The 19171-nt window shown below is 42.2% G+C and overlaps 1 protein-coding gene across 1 annotated transcript in view; it reads left to right on the top strand.

The window, feature by feature from the left end:
* Window positions 1-19171, top strand: part of LOC146007895 (clustered mitochondria protein homolog) — a 46790-nt gene that overhangs the window by 20900 nt on the left and 6719 nt on the right. The window contains exons 11-22 of the mRNA XM_083146639.1: window positions 5029-5117; window positions 6330-6434; window positions 6580-6680; window positions 7422-7574; window positions 8523-8585; window positions 9673-9917; window positions 10914-10998; window positions 12888-13041; window positions 15004-15143; window positions 15953-16033; window positions 16472-16597; window positions 16940-17061. Of these exons, the coding sequence (XP_083002765.1) occupies window positions 5029-5117; window positions 6330-6434; window positions 6580-6680; window positions 7422-7574; window positions 8523-8585; window positions 9673-9917; window positions 10914-10998; window positions 12888-13041; window positions 15004-15143; window positions 15953-16033; window positions 16472-16597; window positions 16940-17061 (1464 nt within the window). The remainder of the gene's footprint in view (window positions 1-5028; window positions 5118-6329; window positions 6435-6579; window positions 6681-7421; window positions 7575-8522; window positions 8586-9672; window positions 9918-10913; window positions 10999-12887; window positions 13042-15003; window positions 15144-15952; window positions 16034-16471; window positions 16598-16939; window positions 17062-19171) is intronic.

Below are 19171 nucleotides of genomic sequence, written 5' to 3'. Positions count from 1 at the left end.
GGGGATAGAAGGGTGACCAAAGGGAGCATGGGCACTTTAAATTAAATTGACTGACTAACTCCTCCCTTTCTACTTCCTCTCCAAATCAGTCAGATTGTGCCCTGCGGGAGCTAGGCACATCAGTAGATCTCTCTTCGGCTTTTTTATTTTATATAGTTATGATCTGCATACAGCAGGAGGACAGGCAGGTAGCACCCTGCCATTACCTGCCTGCGCGGGGGAGCTGCCGGAGGGACAAGTTGCAGCTGCATGCGGCTTGCGCTTGGGTCCCTGGCTGCTCTGGGACCATTGTCTTCAGAGGCTCTGGACGCCGCCGCGTGCAGAGTGCGTCGCAGACCTCCTTCAGCCACACTGCCGCCGGCCTGCATGGCATGGGTATGTATGCCCTGGCTGCCCGCTAGCATTGGCGGTCAAAACTGCACTTTTAAAAAGAGCACATTTTTAGGGGGTGGAGCTTATCATGACACGGCTGCTCGATTCTTTACTGTGTCATACCTGGATCATTGAGTCTCACAGTAGGGGTGTAGAAGTGTGCAGGAGAGAATAGGAATGTGTCCAAATTTTAGTTATTGCGCTCTGTGACAGCTCCTTCTAAATATTCCTCTCCTGACCAGTAATTCTCTCCTGTTTGACACTACTGTCTGTGTGAGTGCCTATTGTGTGCACCATGGCAGGAGGTTCTTCTAAGAAAACCTCCTGTCAAAAATGCAGCTTTAAATTTACACCTCAGTCTGAAGGAACTCTTCTGTGATCTAATGTTATGTCTCAATTATCCTCTGAGCTGTCCACCTCACAGAGGCACTAGGAGCCAGCAAGCTGATGTAACGTCACCGGTTGAAGGGCTTACTAGGGCCTTAGCTCCAGTGACTTCTGCCCACCCCCCTCCCTCTTTGGTCCAAACTAAACGGCTATTCACTCAGAGTCCTCAATTGGAGGACACTGATGATGAAATGCTGGATTTAGAGGAGGGGTAATTTGAGGACCCTGATGAGCAGGCACTTCCGGAGCAGCCGGAGGTGGCTTCTCAGGGGTTGAAGGATTTAATCCAGGCTGTTAAACTAACATTGAGGGGGAAATTTAATAGGATGAGAGATTCGGTAAGAAATTTAAAGCGGCAATCATTTAGACTTCAAAATCAAACTGGTTTTGCATTTTGTGTAAATGATTGCCACATTAAAAAACTGGATATTTCTTACCAACTCTCTCACTTTCTGAATCTCTCATCCTATTAAATTTCACCCTGAATGTTGCAGAGGGGGAACAAACTCCTGTTCGCCCTTCAGTTTTTGGTAAAAAAAACAGTCAGTGGTGTTTCCTACCTCATCTGAGTTAGATGATCAATTGAAAAATGCCTGGTTACACCCTGATAAAAATTTCAGGTCTCTCCTCAGGTTTTTCTCCTCTTATCCCTTTCCTGCAGATAGTTGAAAACTATGAATCCCCTCCATCTGTAGACTCTAGACCACGGGTGTCAAACACAAGGCCCGCGGGCCAAATCCGGCCCGCCAGACCTCTTCATGTGGCCCGCGCAAGGAGATAGCACGCAGGGGCAGTGTGTCTAAAACAGGAGTGCTGCGGGCCACGTCCACCTTACATGTTCCTTCACTGTAGGCGGCCATGTTCCTGTAGGCACATATGTATGCGGCTACAGAAACATGGCCGCCGGCCTCCACGGCTACGTGGAGGAGGGCCCGGCCGCCTGTTCCCTCTGATGCCCGGCAGTGACAGACACTGGGTGGGGATGTCATGACGATGACGCCGCCCGCCCATGCGTCTGTAGAGAAGTAGTAGCAGGCAGGGAAGCTGGACCGGGAGTCGGGGACAGTGTGGCCGCAGCAAGCAGTGAAGAAAAGCTGGAAGCCGCAGTAGCTGCAGGACAGACGGAGAAACAGTAAGTGAGAATGAGGATCACACTCGCAATAAAAAATATATATATATCTGCTGTTTCCTGAGGTGTTCCCGTGTATAATAATAATAATGCCATGACACCACAGGCTGCTCCTCCTGTATAATCATTTATGTGTCATGGCATTACTTTTATTATATTATACAGGGGGAGCAGTCTGTGGTGTCATGGTATTATTATTATACAGGGGGAGCAGCCTGTGGTGTCATGGCATTCATTTTATATTATACAGGGGGAGCAGCCTGTGGTGTCATGGCATTATAATTATACAGGGGGACCTACAGATACAACCGGCCCTTTGAGGGTGACCAAACTGCTGATGCGGCCCCTGATGAATTTGAGTTTGACACCCCTGCTCTAGACTGTCAATAAAGACTTCTTCCTATACCGGGAGCCTCATCCCTTAAGGACGCCTCTGATGGCACACTTAAGAATATTTATACTGCTGCAGGTGTCTTGCAGCGTCCAGCTCAGGTGGGTTGTTGGCTCAACAAGGCCATGGAGGTCTGGGCTGGTCAGGTGGCCACCATTCTGTTGAAAGATCCGTCAGCTGGGGAGCGCTTGTTTTTAACAGAACACATTTGTGAAACAGCAGGCTATCTGGTAGAGGCTTCTTGCAATGTCTGTTATTGCTGCACTCTCTATTTCAGCTTGCAAAGGTCTTTGGCTGTGGCAGTGGCAGGCAGAAGTAGACTCTAAGCGGGCTGTGGAAGCACTGCCCTTCTCAGGAGACGCACTCTCCGGGCCAAAAGATGATTTCCCAGGCTTTTCTTCCATGCAGGGCCGTATAAGGCAGAGGGGGGGTCATTCCTTTCGGCCGGTAACTAAATTCAGAGGCCAACCTTGAGGTGGTGCAACCACACTCCGTGGTTCAAAAGGACAGGGTAGAGAAACTACCTGTGCATCCCATCTGGTCTTCCTCCCTCCAAATCCTCGGCATGACTGTCTTCTGCCCCCAACTAGGGGATTTCAGAGTGGGGATCTCCTGTTACATTTTAAATTGGTATGGTCCCACTCTTTTAGATATGGTTGGGTGAAAGACTTGGTTTCCTTTGGGTACAGGCTGGATTTTCTGTTACCACCCCCTCTCAAGTTCTTCCCAACTGATATGCCAGTTTCTCCAGAAAAGTGCACAAGGTTGCAGGAGGCTATCCGCAACTCCAGGGCACGGGCGTGGTGATTCCAGTCCCGGCCACACAGGGAATGCAGAGCTTTTACTTGAGCTTCTTCCTAGTGCCGAAGCTGGATGGCTCAGTCAGGTCTACTCTCAATCTGAAACACTTTGATCCATACTTGAGGGTAACCCGTTTCAAAATGGAATCTTTGCAATCCGTAATTGCGGGTCTGGAGCGAGAGGAGTTCTTGGTATCCTTTGATATCAAGGATGCCTATTTTTACATACCCATTTCGCCTCCATATCAGGCCTACCTGCAGTTTGCAGTACGGGATTGTCACTTTCAGTTCCAAGCCCTGCCATTTGGCCTATCTCCGCTGCACCCAGAGTTTTTACCAAAGTAATGGCGACTATGATGGAATTACTGCGGGCACAGGGGGTGACGTTTATACTTTACCTGGACAACCTCTTTATTAAAGGCATCTTCCAAAGAGGTTCTGTTGCACAACATCCACTTGACTCGAGAGACCTGGTCACCCATGGGTATGTCTTTAATCTTCCAAAATCACTCCCTACTCGGTTTGATGTTTCTAGGGATGATTCTGGACACTGTCCTCAGACGAGTTTTTTCTTCCTCCAGACAAAATACAATCCTGTCAGGCATCTGTTCGTCTGGAAACACCGACAAGTCTCTCTCCTTCTTTGTACCCGTCTGCTCGAAAAAATAGTGGCAGCTATCGAAGCCGCACGGTATGGTCGCTTTCGGACTCAGCCATTTCAACTTTGCCTTCTTAGTCAGTGGTCGGGTTCTCATTTTTCCCTACATTAGCCTGTCTTCACAGGCTCGCTCCTCACTGGCGTGGTGGCTCGACGCCACGAACAACTGGGCACAATTACACAAGACTGCCTTGGGGAGGAATTAGTCAGTCAATTTAATGTAAAGTGCCCATGCTCCCTGTAGACATCGCTACACAAGCTTTCTGGAAATACCCAGTGATTTCAGATGGATAAAATCACTTTAATATGTAGGAGACCCACGACGCCACTGCAAGGAGGCTTAATCTCACTACCCAAGCAAGGGACATGGCTGCAGGTAGTGGTCATGCCCCAGTATGCTGGAGATGCTTCAGTGTGAGGAGGTGCTCACTTTAAAAACACACTCCGTTCCACTGGTGCTGCTAATACTGTGGGAAGGAAGGATCTAATTCCAGACACGGCAGCCCAGAGCAACACTGCTCTCTGTTCACCCAGGGTCAAGGCACTGTGCAATAGAACATTTATAAGAGCCGTAGGTAAGTGCTGTCTCGGGGTTGCCCCTGCAGTGTGCTAACTCAGGACCTAGTTGCAGAACACCGGGGATCTAGTCACCTATGTGGTGTATGATCTGGGTTTGCGGAAATGTGGTTGTGAGCGAGGGATATAATTTGTGTCACCCTCAATATTGACTTACAGTACGTTTTTCATTTTATACTGACGCACAGAAATGTGCTTGTATGCAAGTTGTCTCCTTTCTAAGTACATATTCCACTGATGGTAAACTTGGTGGATCGAACTCTTTCATGTGGATGTTGCTTTGTGCGTGTGTGTGTGTGTGTGTGTGTGTGTGTGTGTGTGTGTGCGTGTGTGTGTATAGTAGCGATGTAGCTTTATGTATATTTTTAGCCTAGATTCTGGTTTTCAGCTTCATATAATGACTGTCATGTTATAATAACACCCACGGGCCACACTTGATCAAATTAATTGATTTGTGTTGATCAATTTAATTGATGATTTTTGTATGAAATTACTGAGTTCTAATAACTTTATTGAAGCATTGGTGAAGGTATATTGAATTTTTGTCGGGGGGTGTGGGGGTTTACTGGTAAAACATGATGCTCATATAAAAATAAAATACTGATTCCTGTTTGTTACTCCCAATATACCATTCCAGTTTGTTTAGAGGCTTTTTCATTAAAACCTTTTAAATTTGAAACCAATCTTTCCTGACTAATCGGCAATCTTCTCACAGGTATGCGCAGTTTATGAAAATTGTCATGGAAAAATCACAAAATGGAGACTTGCTTCAGCTTGATAACAGTGGAGATTCCCCCCAGGATGGTAATATTCTGATATAGTCAATTTGAAAATATTAAGGCATTCATCAAATTATTATATATATATTTTATTCCATGCATTGTTGTTCCATTTATCATGGATTGCATATTGATAATATTTCAATGTGCAATCCTATCAGCTGGATGTACAATCCAGCATCTGCAGGTAAAAGCTCTCCAATAGGATCCAGTCCCTGCGACATGCTGATATGGCTGCAGGGAACCTGTGCACTTTCATTAGAGGGTTCCTGGAGAGCACTGCCGGAACTACATCCCACTACCTGTAGCCCATAAGAAATAACTTGCTTCCAGCAATCTACACATTGTGGTAGCTGCGGGGACCATCTGGCAGTATTGCATCCCTAATAGAAACCTATGGGGGATGCGGCTGCTGGCAGGAATTGAGGGATCGTAGAAGGTATCGAAGTTGCCTACCTCTGAGAGAGAACATAGTGATAACTTATAGTTTTAGGCAATATGGTGTTCTTCACCATATAACAGTGGAGATTCCCCCCAGGATGGTAATATTCTGATATAGTCAATTTGAAAATATTAAGGCATTCATCAAATTATTATATATATATTTTATTCCATGCATTGTTGTTCCATTTATCATGGATTGCATATTGATAATATTTCAATGTGCAATCCTATCAGCTGGATGTACAATCCAGCATCTGCAGGTAAAAGCTCTCCAATAGGATCCAGTCCCTGCGACATGCTGATATGGCTGCAGGGAACCTGTGCACTTTCATTAGAGGGTTCCTGGAGAGCACTGCCGGAACTACATCCCACTACCTGTAGCCCATAAGAAATAACTTGCTTCCAGCAATCTACACATTGTGGTAGCTGCGGGGACCATCTGGCAGTATTGCATCCCTAATAGAAACCTATGGGGGATGCGGCTGCTGGCAGGAATTGAGGGATCGTAGAAGGTATCGAAGTTGCCTACCTCTGAGAGAGAACATAGTGATAACTTATAGTTTTAGGCAATATGGTGTTCTTCAGTTGAGTTCATGTCATGTTCCAGTACTGAAAAACAAGAATATGCCTTCCATTATATGCAGAATATGAACTCAATAGAAAGTAACGGTTTGGGCTTGGCAGGTGGAAATTTAGAACCCTTTGGTTTAAAGCCACACAAGGAACTGTACTAGATATCGCAACCATTAGGTTGTATTCACAGAGTAGTAATTGTAATGTTTCCCTTCCTCAGATGAGCTAAAAGGAGCAGACATTGTGAAAGAAGCCTGTCAAGCGGTTGGCTCTTCTACAGACTACATTTTTGATATACGATTTAATCCGGATGTGTACTCGCCAGGTAAGTGTTTTATAGCAGTAGCAACCTTCTGAAAAATGTGGTTATTGTCATCATTAGTGAATACTGTCCGAATTAAAAAATATAAGCTGCAAAAATACATTTTTCTTTGCAGACGAAATTGACCTCCTTTTTCTTTTCACTTTAGTGGTTAGGTTTCCAGAGAGCCAAACCCAGGCCATACAAATCCAGAAGCGTTTGTTGAGTGAAGCTGCAGCCTTCATACTCACCGTGCAAATCCCCAGCTTTGTAAGATATCCAAAATATTTGGGATTTATAAATGTGTAATGCTTTTAGCGTGCAGTTGTAAGCAGGGATATGTAATGTAACAAAAAAAACTTTCTTGTTTGGTAGCAAAGCAGATTAATTGCTTTTTTTTCAGTACAGTCTATTGGGTAAATGTATGAAGCTTGGAGAAGTGGTATCTATGACCGTAAAGAATGTTATGGCAAGGTGATAATGCTTCAGCCAATCAGCTACTTACTTTCAATTTACATATTGTAGCGGATTGGCTGGTGCATTATCACCTTGCACTTTATGGGGATAGATACCGCTTCTCCAAGCTTTATACATTTACCCCTATATGTGATGTTAATAGATTATGGGGCCTAGGGAAGTGAAAAATGCAGAAGGGACTTGTTAAACTGATCCAAGTATTTTAAAATCCCCCCACACACACACACACACACACACACAGACACACACGCGCGCAAACACACACACACTTACTTTCTGGTGGGTTTGAGGTTTAAACCGGCAGTCAGTCTAAAGCCCAGCATGCTCTACACCGCTGCGAGTGCCACTTTCAATCATCACCTCTAACACGCCTGTTAGTTACAAAAATCACTGCTATGTGACTAAAGCCCTTTTTAATTTATATTAGAAAATATTCTAAGCACAAGACAAAAAAAGGGGAATGTACACAGTTTATACATAATTGTGTTTTGTTTGTATTGTGAATTCACTTTTCTGTATTGTGTGTCCTGGCAGATAAAGGCATGTCTAAGTCATATGATTGTTCCCCTGGATGGTAAAACACTCACGGAGGCTCTTCACACGTATGGGATCAATATGCGGTACTTGGGAACAATCGCAGAAATGATTGATACGATGGAGACATGCCACTCTCTGGACCATATTTATGTAAGCATCAGATTATTGGTACAAATGGTGTAATTCAACTGAAGTCTGTCTCTGCCCCCAATTATTGCTAGTGAAACCACATGTTTTCCATGAGCAGCATGAGGACCATTTCTGGACTGGGACAGAGGAGATGGGCATTAAGGTTGCAGTCTCTTCTTAATCTTGAATTCCTATCCCCCACCCCACCCCCACATAAAGCAGTACATTTAATGATACTGGAACAAAATAATCCTATGCCCCTTTAAGACCGCACTTTTTACCCGTTATTTTGACGTGTTTTTTTACCGTTTTAAAACGGTAATTTGTGCAGTCTGAAAGGTGCAGAGTGAAATTACTGGTTCTATTGAACTGGTATTTCTAAACGGTAATAAAGCAGGGTCCTACCTGTTTCAGTCCTGTTTTTTTTTCATCCACTGTTTTCTATGGGTTAAAACAGGTTCAGGGTTGTGAAGGAACAAAAACTGCACTGAAATACTGTTTAAAAACATGCGGTGTGAAAGGGGTTTTAGCTGGCAGACCCGTTTTTAGAAACGTTTTAAAATACCTGGTCAAAGCCAGTTTTGCGGTCTGAAAGTAGCATTATTTGTATATTTATGGGGATTTAAAAATGGATAGAGAGCGGACATTGTAGTTTAGCTAGGATTTGTATTATGGATAGACTATACTTTAGCAATGTAGAGAGAAGATTATTCTATCTATTGGTGTTTACAACCTTAATTAGATAAAAGTATTGAAAAGTCCCAAGTGTCCAGAGCTGACTAGCGGTATTCTATACATTAGCAAGATGACTCAAGCACTGAATAGACCAGCCATCTAATTAGCGGGCAAAACTCTATGGTAGTAAAATGTAATTAGAAGCCTTGGGGAGAGATAAAGTTCTGTAACAGTGGGAATTGCCAGTGGTGTTCTGAATCTTCATTATGAACCTTTTTTTTATTTTATCAACAGAGCACTATAATCATGGAGATAGTGACACGTTCAGCCAAAACGATTCTACGCAGCTACTTACAGGTATGAGGAACAGGAGGAAACATCCCAGGATAATAGGAGCAGAGTTTGCCAGAGGTGCAGGATTTTTTTTTTTAAAAGCAGCAATCATTTACAAGGCATTGTTTTAACCTGTAAACGATTGCTGCTTTAAAAAAAAAAAGTCTGAGATCATCCTGCACCTCTGGGAAACTCTGACCCTATTGCTTATGAACTCATAATAAAATTTGACCAAAATATGTCAATATATCATGGTGATTGCACTGTATTTTCAGATCAGTTCTTGGTTATTAGAACATTTCTTGAGAGATGACTACTGCTATATGTCTGTGGAAGTTCATCCAAGTCACTGACTTTAATCAATAAACAAACTGCTGTTCGCAACAATGTACCATATACTGCAGTAGAATTTGTTTTCTACTGTGTTTTCGTCGTTATTGATTACACTTCAAAATTAATGTAACTTGGGCAATTTACTGTCTGTGTATTGGGATCAGCAGCTTAGTTTGGCATGTCACATTGCAGGCACCAACATTGGTCCTTGTGGAACGTCATCCTGACCTATGTGTTTTTCTGACTGCAGCCTTCCTAATTAGTATTGGGACTTGCCCCCACACCACCATGCTGGGTGCAAAAGATTTGTCTTAAACAGGCACCCCATCTCTGTCTGCACACTGTGAATGATCGCTGAAATTGATTGGCACACCCATGTCAGTTATCACTCAAATGCCCATTTTACAAAATGAGTGGTGTGTTAACTGACTGATAGATCCAGACCATCTGCTATATCTGTCCGTTTTTATGTATTATTATTCTGGCGCATGTGCAATTTGTGATGACTTTTTGCACCAGATGGCAGGTTTCCATAAAACCAAACACCTTTCTCCTTGCATCCCCTAGAGTACCAGAATTTTCATGACCCCCCCCCCCCTCCCTCCTTCATGTCAAGCCTAGATGCCTAAGCACACAGTTTGGGAACCACTGAAGCAATTTATACATTACCAATATGCTAAAATAGAATTAGGTCAATTGGTGCAATGATGGTTGATATTGGTGTGTACAAGTGTGTAAGTTGGTGTTCACAGCATCACATTCTTGTGCTTTACGGCAGGGAGTAGAGATGTCGGCTTTGTCAGCTGCAGTGAGCCACTTCCTGAACTGTTTCCTGAGCTCCTACCCAAACCCTGTGGCTCATCTGCCTCCGGATGAGCTGTTGTCTCGGAAACGGAAGAACAAGAAGAAGACTCGTCCATTGGAAAATGGAGACAGCACGGCATGGGCCAGTATGACTCCGGTTGATCTATGGAAACAAATCCAGCAAATTGCCAAAGAGAGCTTTGATTTCACACTTCCATGGTAAGATTCTAATAATGAACACAGACGCAGAGATGCGATCGCAGGCACACTCCCCCCAGGATCCCGGGAATGTGCTCTGTAAGATCACGTGTGTCCGGGCCCAGTGTAGCTCCCTTTTATAAGCAAGGGGCTGGAGGGTCAGTCTTGTTCATAATTGGGTGAGACAAGGAGACCAGACGTCTTCTCATTGGTTCTTACTTACTTCGATTTCAGATGTCCATCTGGCGTTCATCCTAGCCACAAGGTATAGCTGGTTTAAACCAGATACATTTACAGCCCTTTGTTCCTTGGTTGGAGCTATTTGCTATTTTATTCTATACATTGCACATCTATACATACATATATCTCTGGATTTGTGTATCTATTTGCATTGCTATTAGTTTAGTAAACTTGCGTCTGACGGTGGTTTCAAGAATACTAAACAATAAAGTATGGACAATCATATGCCAATACTTTGGGGAATACCTAATGTGCATATGTCGGGAGTACCACAATGATTAGATATTGATGCATTACGTCCACCCTCGATCGATTTAAACTTCTTTTTGATTTAAACTAGATCTACGCAAATAGCGTAGTTAAATGGCGTAGAGGGCGTTCACAATACATTAATACCATAGAGGTGCAATTTCAACTTCCACAAAACACACACACACAGTTGAGTTTATCACAAACAGCTAGAAATGCAGCAAGGAAACACCCTGCAAGAACATGCTTTTCCCCACCACAAGATGGCTTGAGTTAAGCCCATTAAGAAGGAACGTGGTCCCGCCCTTCCTCTAGGTAATATGTAACAGAAGTAGCCAAAGTGCTTTCTGTTTAATAACCTTTTTAAGCCATCTTTATCTGTATTGAACATGCTGCATCCTAGTAAGGTGTTTTACCCATGTTAATGTATGAGAAATGGTATTGTCTTTTTGCATATTTTCCAACTGTTGCAATTCTCTGTTCTTACACTCGGTCTCCTTATCGGACTCTTCCCGCTCTGTGTTTTAGTGACTCTGTGGAGCAGTTAGTTGAAAAGTTCACGCTGCAGAAAGTGACACTCCTCCGGGAGTTCTGCATAAAGGCTGGAGTCCAGGTATTGTCTCGACATGTTGATAGAATTTTCTGCTCTTGTCTGCAGGGCCCAAGCTACATATGTAGCAGGTCTCACAGATTTTTTTTTAGCATTCAACAGTATAATCTACATTGCCCTGTGCGCTATGCAGTCTTATCATTAAGCGGTGTGCTCCGAGCCAGAGAAATTCCAGTACGGACATGCTAAACCTGAATACACAATATTCTAAGTTTATCCTGTACGTATTTTGACAGTTCAGCAGGTTCAGTGGTCAGTACGTGCATCCATATCACATGTTTTTAGTCATAGTCTTTCTTTTTTTTATTGAAGCAATGCATCATAAACACATTCAGTTTACATTTTTAGAAGTTTGTTCAGGGTACAAAAGGAATAGGACCATTTACAATGTGAGTTATAAATGTATATCTATTACACCCCTCTTTTCCAACCCAAACTAATATATTTCAACATATCAATAGTACAAGTACCAATATATTTCGATGTACAGTGATACAGGTAATTTTTCGTGAAAAGTGTAAATTAGATATTTTATAATGTGATATTAATTAATACACTACAGCAGGCCTGGCTAACCTGAGGCTCTCCCAGATGTTGTGAAACTACATATCCCATCATGCCTTGCCACAGTTTTGCTATAAGGGAGTGTTAAAACTGTGGCAAGGCATGCTGGGATTTGTAGTTTCACAACATCTGGAGAGCCACAGGTTGGCCTGTCCTGCACTACAGTAAAGAAATGATCTTGTGGACATACAAAACAAATGTTCAAAAATGTGTTCACACCTATGTAACAGTTGTTTACAAAAGTATATGTAAGGTATTGTTTGATATTAATCAATATATTACAACAAAGAAATGATCTTATGGACCTACAAAACAAATGTTCGAGTTTTGTTCACAGCTATATAACTGTTGTGCTCTTCTCCCCCACCCAATACCAACATGCAACACAATTTATAGTTGAATAAGAGGGTAGTTTCCTAAGCTTCTAGGGTACTTATGTACTAACGGGGCTGCCGATTTTTCCATAGGATTCAATGTTAAAATGGACTGAGTCCATTTTAACATGGAATCCTATGGGAAAAGGGGTCCTTTTCATACCCCTACTATCCAAGTGGGCATGGAGTTGGATATAAACCTGTGGTGAGCGTAGCGAGCCCCGCGAGGGGACACAGAATACCGTCCCCTCGCGGGGCTCGCTTCGCTCGCCATGCTTCGGGCTCGGTGGCTCGCCACAGGTTTATATCCAACTCCATGCCCACTTGGATAGTAGGGGTATGAAAAGGACCCCTTTTTCCCATTGAATTCCATGTTAAAATGGACTCAGTCCATTTTAACATTGAATCCTATGGAAAAATCGGGTCATCGCATCGCATGCGATATGGTCGTACGCGATGTGATGCGATGCGGCATCGCATCTGATTGTATGCCTTAAGTTAAGGCATACAATCAAAAAATCGGCATCCCAGATAATACATAAGTACCGCTTCTAGTCATATACCATATAGGATTGCTAAAAGACATGTGTCTTACTTTTTAATGTCCTTCTGGTTAATTTGATAACTGTTGGGACAGGTAACCACATAGGTCAAAAAGGTAATCTGTATTCTAGGACGCTTGTGAAGGTAGACTTTTCTGTATACAATAACAAAATGGGCCAGTTGTAACGATACCCAAATTGGCTGGAGGTGTGGGTTTCTGGTTGAAGTCTGACCTTTTTTTTTTTTTTTTTAAAGCGCCAATCTACTTGGTATGGGTTTGCCATGTAAATGATTGCCACTTTAAAAAAATGCCTGTGTTTGGCCAGGAACCTGCATCTCCGGCCAACTGGTTTAATTGCATCCTGCCCAATTGTTGAACACTGCAGGTCTTATCTCCCTTTTTTACTGTAGGTTCTTCTACGGGAATACAACTTTGAAAATCGCCATAAACCAGCTTTAACAGAAGAGGACATTCTAAATCTGTTTCCAGTAGTGAAACATGTCAAAATTAAGAGCAAGGAGGCAAATGAGCTGTTTAATAAAGCTCAACTCAGCATTCAGCAGGGTAAAATCTATAGCATGCGGTTATGTTTATTGTATGTTTATTGTATGTGTATCTTTTGTGCCATGACGCTAATCAGAGGAGGGTTGTTGTTGAAAGCAGTGCGCTGTCATCACTGTTGCCTTGATCATAAGATGATAGTCAATTAGGAAACCGTTTTTTATGCCTGTTAGTGTTTAAATTTAGGCAGTCAAAATTTAATTATGCAGGAAATAAGTAAACATATAATTTAATAAGGAGCCAACATAAATGTTCTATAGTATATTAAGGGCAATATTACTTTGTAACAGGAGCAATAAAATGTATTTGATAATGGGGAAAAATATATGTGTGTGTGTGTGTGTGTGTGTGTGTGTGTGTGTGTGTGTATGTATGTATATATCCTCTTTGCTTAGTGTGGGTAATCTTCTATATATAAGCAAAAAGTTGAAGTTTATATCTGCTCACCACTTTAAAAAAAAAAATGCAGGAGACCTGTGCTTTCCTCATAAACATATTATATTTATTACTTAAAATCATTTAATAAATGGAGAAATGTAAAAGTAAAAAATTCATTATAGCAAATTACGCTCTATCCCCTTTATAAATTTGGCAATAAAGGTAAATGTAATAGTGCAGTATCTCAAACTGTAAAGGTTGTGTCGATGTAGTATAAAGAGATTTATAAACTTCCAATATTGATCCACAGCATATACAGTCACTGATTTAAATGGTAAAGTTTGCCGACACACGTCAATGGTAAATAAGAATAATGCTCCACATATAGTCACAGGTAGGAATCTTCACCCCAGATACCGGTGTCCTGGGTAACTGGAGGCTTATAAAGAGGATTGGTAGAACTGTATAGTGTTATTATATACCCCAAACAGGCTACTCACAAATAAGCTGATGAGTGATGGCACTGTCAGAGCATAATAAGCGTCAGGGTAGCCTTTTACCAGATACTGAGTGGTTCGCTGGTGGTCTCAGTGTATGGGTCATAGGGAGGACCGTCAGGACGACCACTGTTGGTCGACATGTTAAAAAGATTTAACAAAAGCAATCGGTCTGGCATGGTCAAAAGGTCGACATCCAAAAGATGGACATGGAAAAAGGTTGAGATGTTTTTAGGGTGTCTTTGTCGACATGGACACTGTCTAAGTGTACTGCTTCCCCTTAGACATAGACACTGTCTAAGTGTACCGCATCCCCTCGCATGGCTCACTGCGCTTGCCATGCTCCAGGCACTGTGCCTCGCTACACTCGGCACACTATTTTATTTTCCCTCCGTGCCCTAGTGGATGGTAGGGCATGAAATACCGCCTCTCGGCTGAAAATTTAGTTAAAAAAAAAAAAGCATGTCGACCTTTTTCATGTCGACCTATTGCCTGTCAACCTTTAAACCCTTTCGACCTTTTGACTGTCGACCATATGACTGTCTATCATGAGTCAGTCTACGATCAGTCTGGATGCCGTCTCATGTGGTAGTCTAATGCCTGGGATGCTTAGTAGCGGGTAGATCACTAAATAGCCTGCACTTTGCGACTTGAACTTTTATGGCGTCTGGAGCGCTGGTAGCGGCAAGCATTGTGTTTATGGTGTTCAGGGATGGCGGTGGCAGAGTGATTTCAACACGCTTTGACCCGTAAGTCACCGGAACTATCTCAAGCCTTGAGAGAGTCCCAGTGACTTGCGTGACTTTCTTGACCGCAGTTTTGTCACTTACAAGCAATAAACCAATAGGCCTTAAACAATACTTAAAAGCTCATTCAAGTCTCCACCTTAATTGTCTGTTGATGAACATGCCTAACTGCTGCCTTACAGTGTAGTGCTGCTGCCTTATAATGTAGTTAGTGTAATGCCATTGTGTCTTACTGTGCACACAGATCCATAGTATTTTGTAGAAGGAAATTTAATAGGCTGTAAACATGCTGAAATATCCGTTTATATGCAAATCCTGAGAATGTGTGTTATTTTGCTTTGCAGGTAGCCTAAAAGAGGGTGTGGTTCTGTTAAATGAAGCCCTGGTACAATTCAACACTGTGTACGGTGCTGTACATCCAGAGATTGCCATGTGCCTGCGACTGCTTGCCAGGATCAAGTTCATTCTAGGAGACGTAGCCGAGGTTACTATCGGTATAGATAACACATGTGTAGATATGCAATATGAATAGTAATTATGGTACATGAAGTTAGTTCATAGTTAGGGGCAGATTTATCAAAGCTTGGAGAGAGAGATCAAGTACCAAACAATCTGCTCTGAGGAGTAGATTTACTAAAGTGCAGATCTATAGAAGCGGAAATATTGCCCATAGCAGCCAATCAGATTCTAGCTATTATCTTCTAGAAGGTGATACATAAATAGATGAATGCGGTTGGTAATTTACCACAGGATTATTGATCCCCCGGGGCTATCTAATTAGCCATGAAGGTAGTCTAACACTTACCTGGGGTTTTTTGTTTTTTTTCCAGGACCTGCTGAGGTCCAAAAGAATATCCCCGATAAGTGCCCTGCTTTTTCGGTTATGGCCACAAAAACATAAATATGTCATCTGGCCTGTCAAAAAAAAATGTTTTTAATCGCACAATCCAGATAGTCAGGTGAGGATATGGCGACAAAACATGGACCTTCTTGCATTGTCACTACCTATCAGCTTGGAGCTGGAAACATGTTTGCGTTAGTGTCTGGCCCCATAGATTAGTGTGGACAGTTAGTAGACTTTAAGCCTAGAAGAATTTGAGCAGTATTAGGGGAAAATGTGCCATGTACTAACCCAGTGGTCATGTTAATTTGGCCACTCATTGCATTTGCCACTGACAGGGGCCTTTAACAGTAAAATCTGTATATGCCAGTCTGATGCTGAACTGACACAATGTGAGAATCTGAAATGGTACTTGTAATATTTATACATATATTTTATTTGTTTATCAACAGGCCCTGGATGACCAGCAGAAAGCACTGATTATGACAGAGAGGTCACTGGGATATGACAGCACAAACGCCATTCAGGATTATGTATGTTTGTCACTCAGCACATGGGAACATGTCATACTGTATCTTTGCCTAAATATGTAACATGCATAGGAATTATACAGGGGGGTCTGTAGATGAAGTAGCTGGGATAAACAGGTTAAATCAGGTGCTTGTATTGAGCAAGCAATAAAGCCGGTTACTGTAGTTTATTTTGCTTGCCCAAGAGTCCTATTGTGATTGGTTAGTCACATGCCGCTTCCTTTAGAGCCGCTGTATCAGGCCTATTACTGTAATATGCAATAACTGCTTATAGTGATAACCGTAGTCCAGGAGTGGTCGCATGTCTTTTATTCGCTAAAATACATTTTGTGCTTCATAATAAATCACGATAAACACAATAAAACCATATTGTCTATTAACCAACACAAGACTACATGTTTGCTCAAAATGTTGACCGAGTTGTTGTGCATAATCCTACAGGTCCTCCTCTCACATTACTGTTTTGCCAGTGGGCAGCTACCAGTATCTTTGAAGCTGCTTTACCGTGCCCGATACCTGATGTTGATTATAGCCGGTGAAAACCATCCAACTATGGCTACTCTAGATGTAAGTAAATTCTTTGTACATGTGATCTGACACAAATATTCAGTGCGATCTGAAGATCTAAGTACACCACACATTTGTATAACAGACTAATGGAACACTACTAAGAATATGATCACTAAGCAAGAATTCACCTGGTACAATCCATCAGGTTTTAATTTAATTCAATAAGATACATGTGATGTATATTTAGATGTGATCTGTTTAGCTACTTGCAAGTCTTATTTTAATTTTACTGTATACAGTATATCCTTTTGGGTTATGCGGTGTGCAGCTAAATGTGCTCCAACACTGAGCTTAGGACACAATTTCATATTAGACTGATATGCCTTCTAACCCTGACAGAGTAATATTGGCGTGGTATTACAAGCTGTCCTGGAATGTGACTTGTCCCTACGGTTTCTGGAGAAAGCTTTGGAAGCTAACACCAAGTACTATGGAAATAAATCCTTGGATGTTGCTCTAAGGTATAAAAATGTTATATAGTTATGGAATGCAAATTTACCTGCGATGAGTGTGTGTCTTCTCAGTGGGAACTACGTTAATTTTGGCATCCTATTTCTGTCAGTGGTATATATATATTCACCAAACTAGAGGAATGTTCACGAGCACGGCAGTTTACAGTTTAATGCCAAAAAATGTAAAATCATGCACTTGGGTCTCAGAAATCTGAAGGCTAAATATAGTATTAATGGTACTAGATTGGAAACTACTGAGGAAGTGCGGGATCTAGGAGTCACTATTTCAGGTGACTTAAAGGCAGGTAGGCAATGTAACAAAGCAATGATGCGGGATCTAGGAGTCACTATTTCAGGTGACTTAAAGGCAGGTAGGCAATGTAACAAAGCAATGATGGAGGCCAGTCAGATGCTTGGCTGCATAGGGAGAGGTATCAGCAGTAGAAAGAAAGAAGTAATAATGCCACTGTATAGGTCATTGGTACAACCTCATCTAGAGGACTGTGTCCAGTTCTGGCGGCCATATCTCCAGGATATACCGTATTTATCGGCGTATAACACGCACCTTCATTTTAAGAGGGGATTTCTAAATAAAAACTTTATTACAGTGTTTATTAACATAATTGATTATCTGTAAAAGAAAAAAAAAAATCCACCTTGAATAACAGAAGCAGGGCAGCACAGTTAGCACAGAAATCCTTCTCCTCCTCCAGGCTACAGCCAGCGCTTGGGAAGGCTGATGACGCTGCTGTAGCCAGGGAGGAAGGAGTCACTGTGCAGGGAGGAGTTTTAAGCGTGCTGCTGCTGCGAGGACCCGACGGTGAGCAGCAGCAGCAGCAGCAGAGAACGCGCGATTAGTAGGCGTCCCGTGGATGACAGCAACGCGCATAACAGCAACACCCGGCATTACAGGCATTACAGGTACCCGCCGGGTGAAATTACCGCCGTATAGCACGCATATCGGCGTATAACACGCACCCATCTTTTCCCTCTATTTTCAGGGGAAAAAAAGTGCGTGTTATACGCCGATAAATACGGTAAATACATTAGAGACTGTACAAAGAAGGGAAACTAAAATAGTACATGGATTACATTACAAACTTACCTGGAAAGACATGTATAAACCATTTGGGGTTGGTAAAATGGGTATGTTTAAACATGTTTAATTTCCCCAATTCTCGGATTGATTGCTGATCATCACTGTCCACCTATCTGTTGTTGGCAGATTGGGGAATCAGGGCTGCTGATGTACAGTATGCAACCTTTAACTTACTCCCCTCCACCCCAAACATTCATGAATTGCTATGTAATTAAATGCAGAGCAAAAATTAATGGGACATACCTCCCTCATACGGACAGAGACCTGGAGGTGTCATTTAATAACCCACAAAGTTTAGTTGGTTCCTTTTAATTACTACTGTAGACCGCTGCAATGAATTACTGCAACAAATGTCTATAGCAACTTGGAAACTTATGAGAGTCATGAAGGAACTCCTGACACCACCCATTAGTCTTTTATAGAAAGAACATTTGGTTTTCCTCTGGCTTTGTACAGCTTTCCAATCACTGGCCTTTTGAAAGGCATAGTACAGTAAATTACTAATTAAGCTATATAAAGTATGTGTCGGTTATCAGACTTAATTTCACATTCTTTGTGTTTTTTACATATTGCATTAAAAATGAATCCTTACAAAAGGCTATTACTTAAAGATGGCAGTTTCCTGCCAGTGCCGCGATCCTTGTTTAATATCTCTTTAGAAGTTCTGCTAAAAACAATTCATAGCAAATCTGGAGGCAATAAGCTTCGCCAGATCAAATTGCACACAAAGACAGTCTCCCTCTGCATCAATGCCTAACAGTAGTAGGTCAGAACTACTACTGCACACTTATAAAGGAGTCCTGGTTTTGCCAAAAGGCTATACTGTAACGGTGAACCAAGATCCAGGCATCTATGGCAGTGGGGTCCTACTTGCTAACTTATAGCATAGATGAGTTCTGAGGGAAAACTTTCCAATTGTTTTTTTGGGAGTTTTTTTTACATTTAAATCAAAGTTTCTTTTTACCAGGCAGCTCAGTTTAATGCAGTAAAGTTATAGATTGATTATTTCATTAACTGAAT

This window comes from Crinia signifera, chromosome 1 (genome assembly GCF_055691185.1).
Source record: "Crinia signifera chromosome 1, ASM5569118v1, whole genome shotgun sequence".
In the NCBI taxonomy this organism is placed as follows: Eukaryota; Metazoa; Chordata; class Amphibia; order Anura; family Myobatrachidae; genus Crinia; species Crinia signifera.
This window is presented reverse-complemented; position numbering and strand designations above follow the sequence as displayed.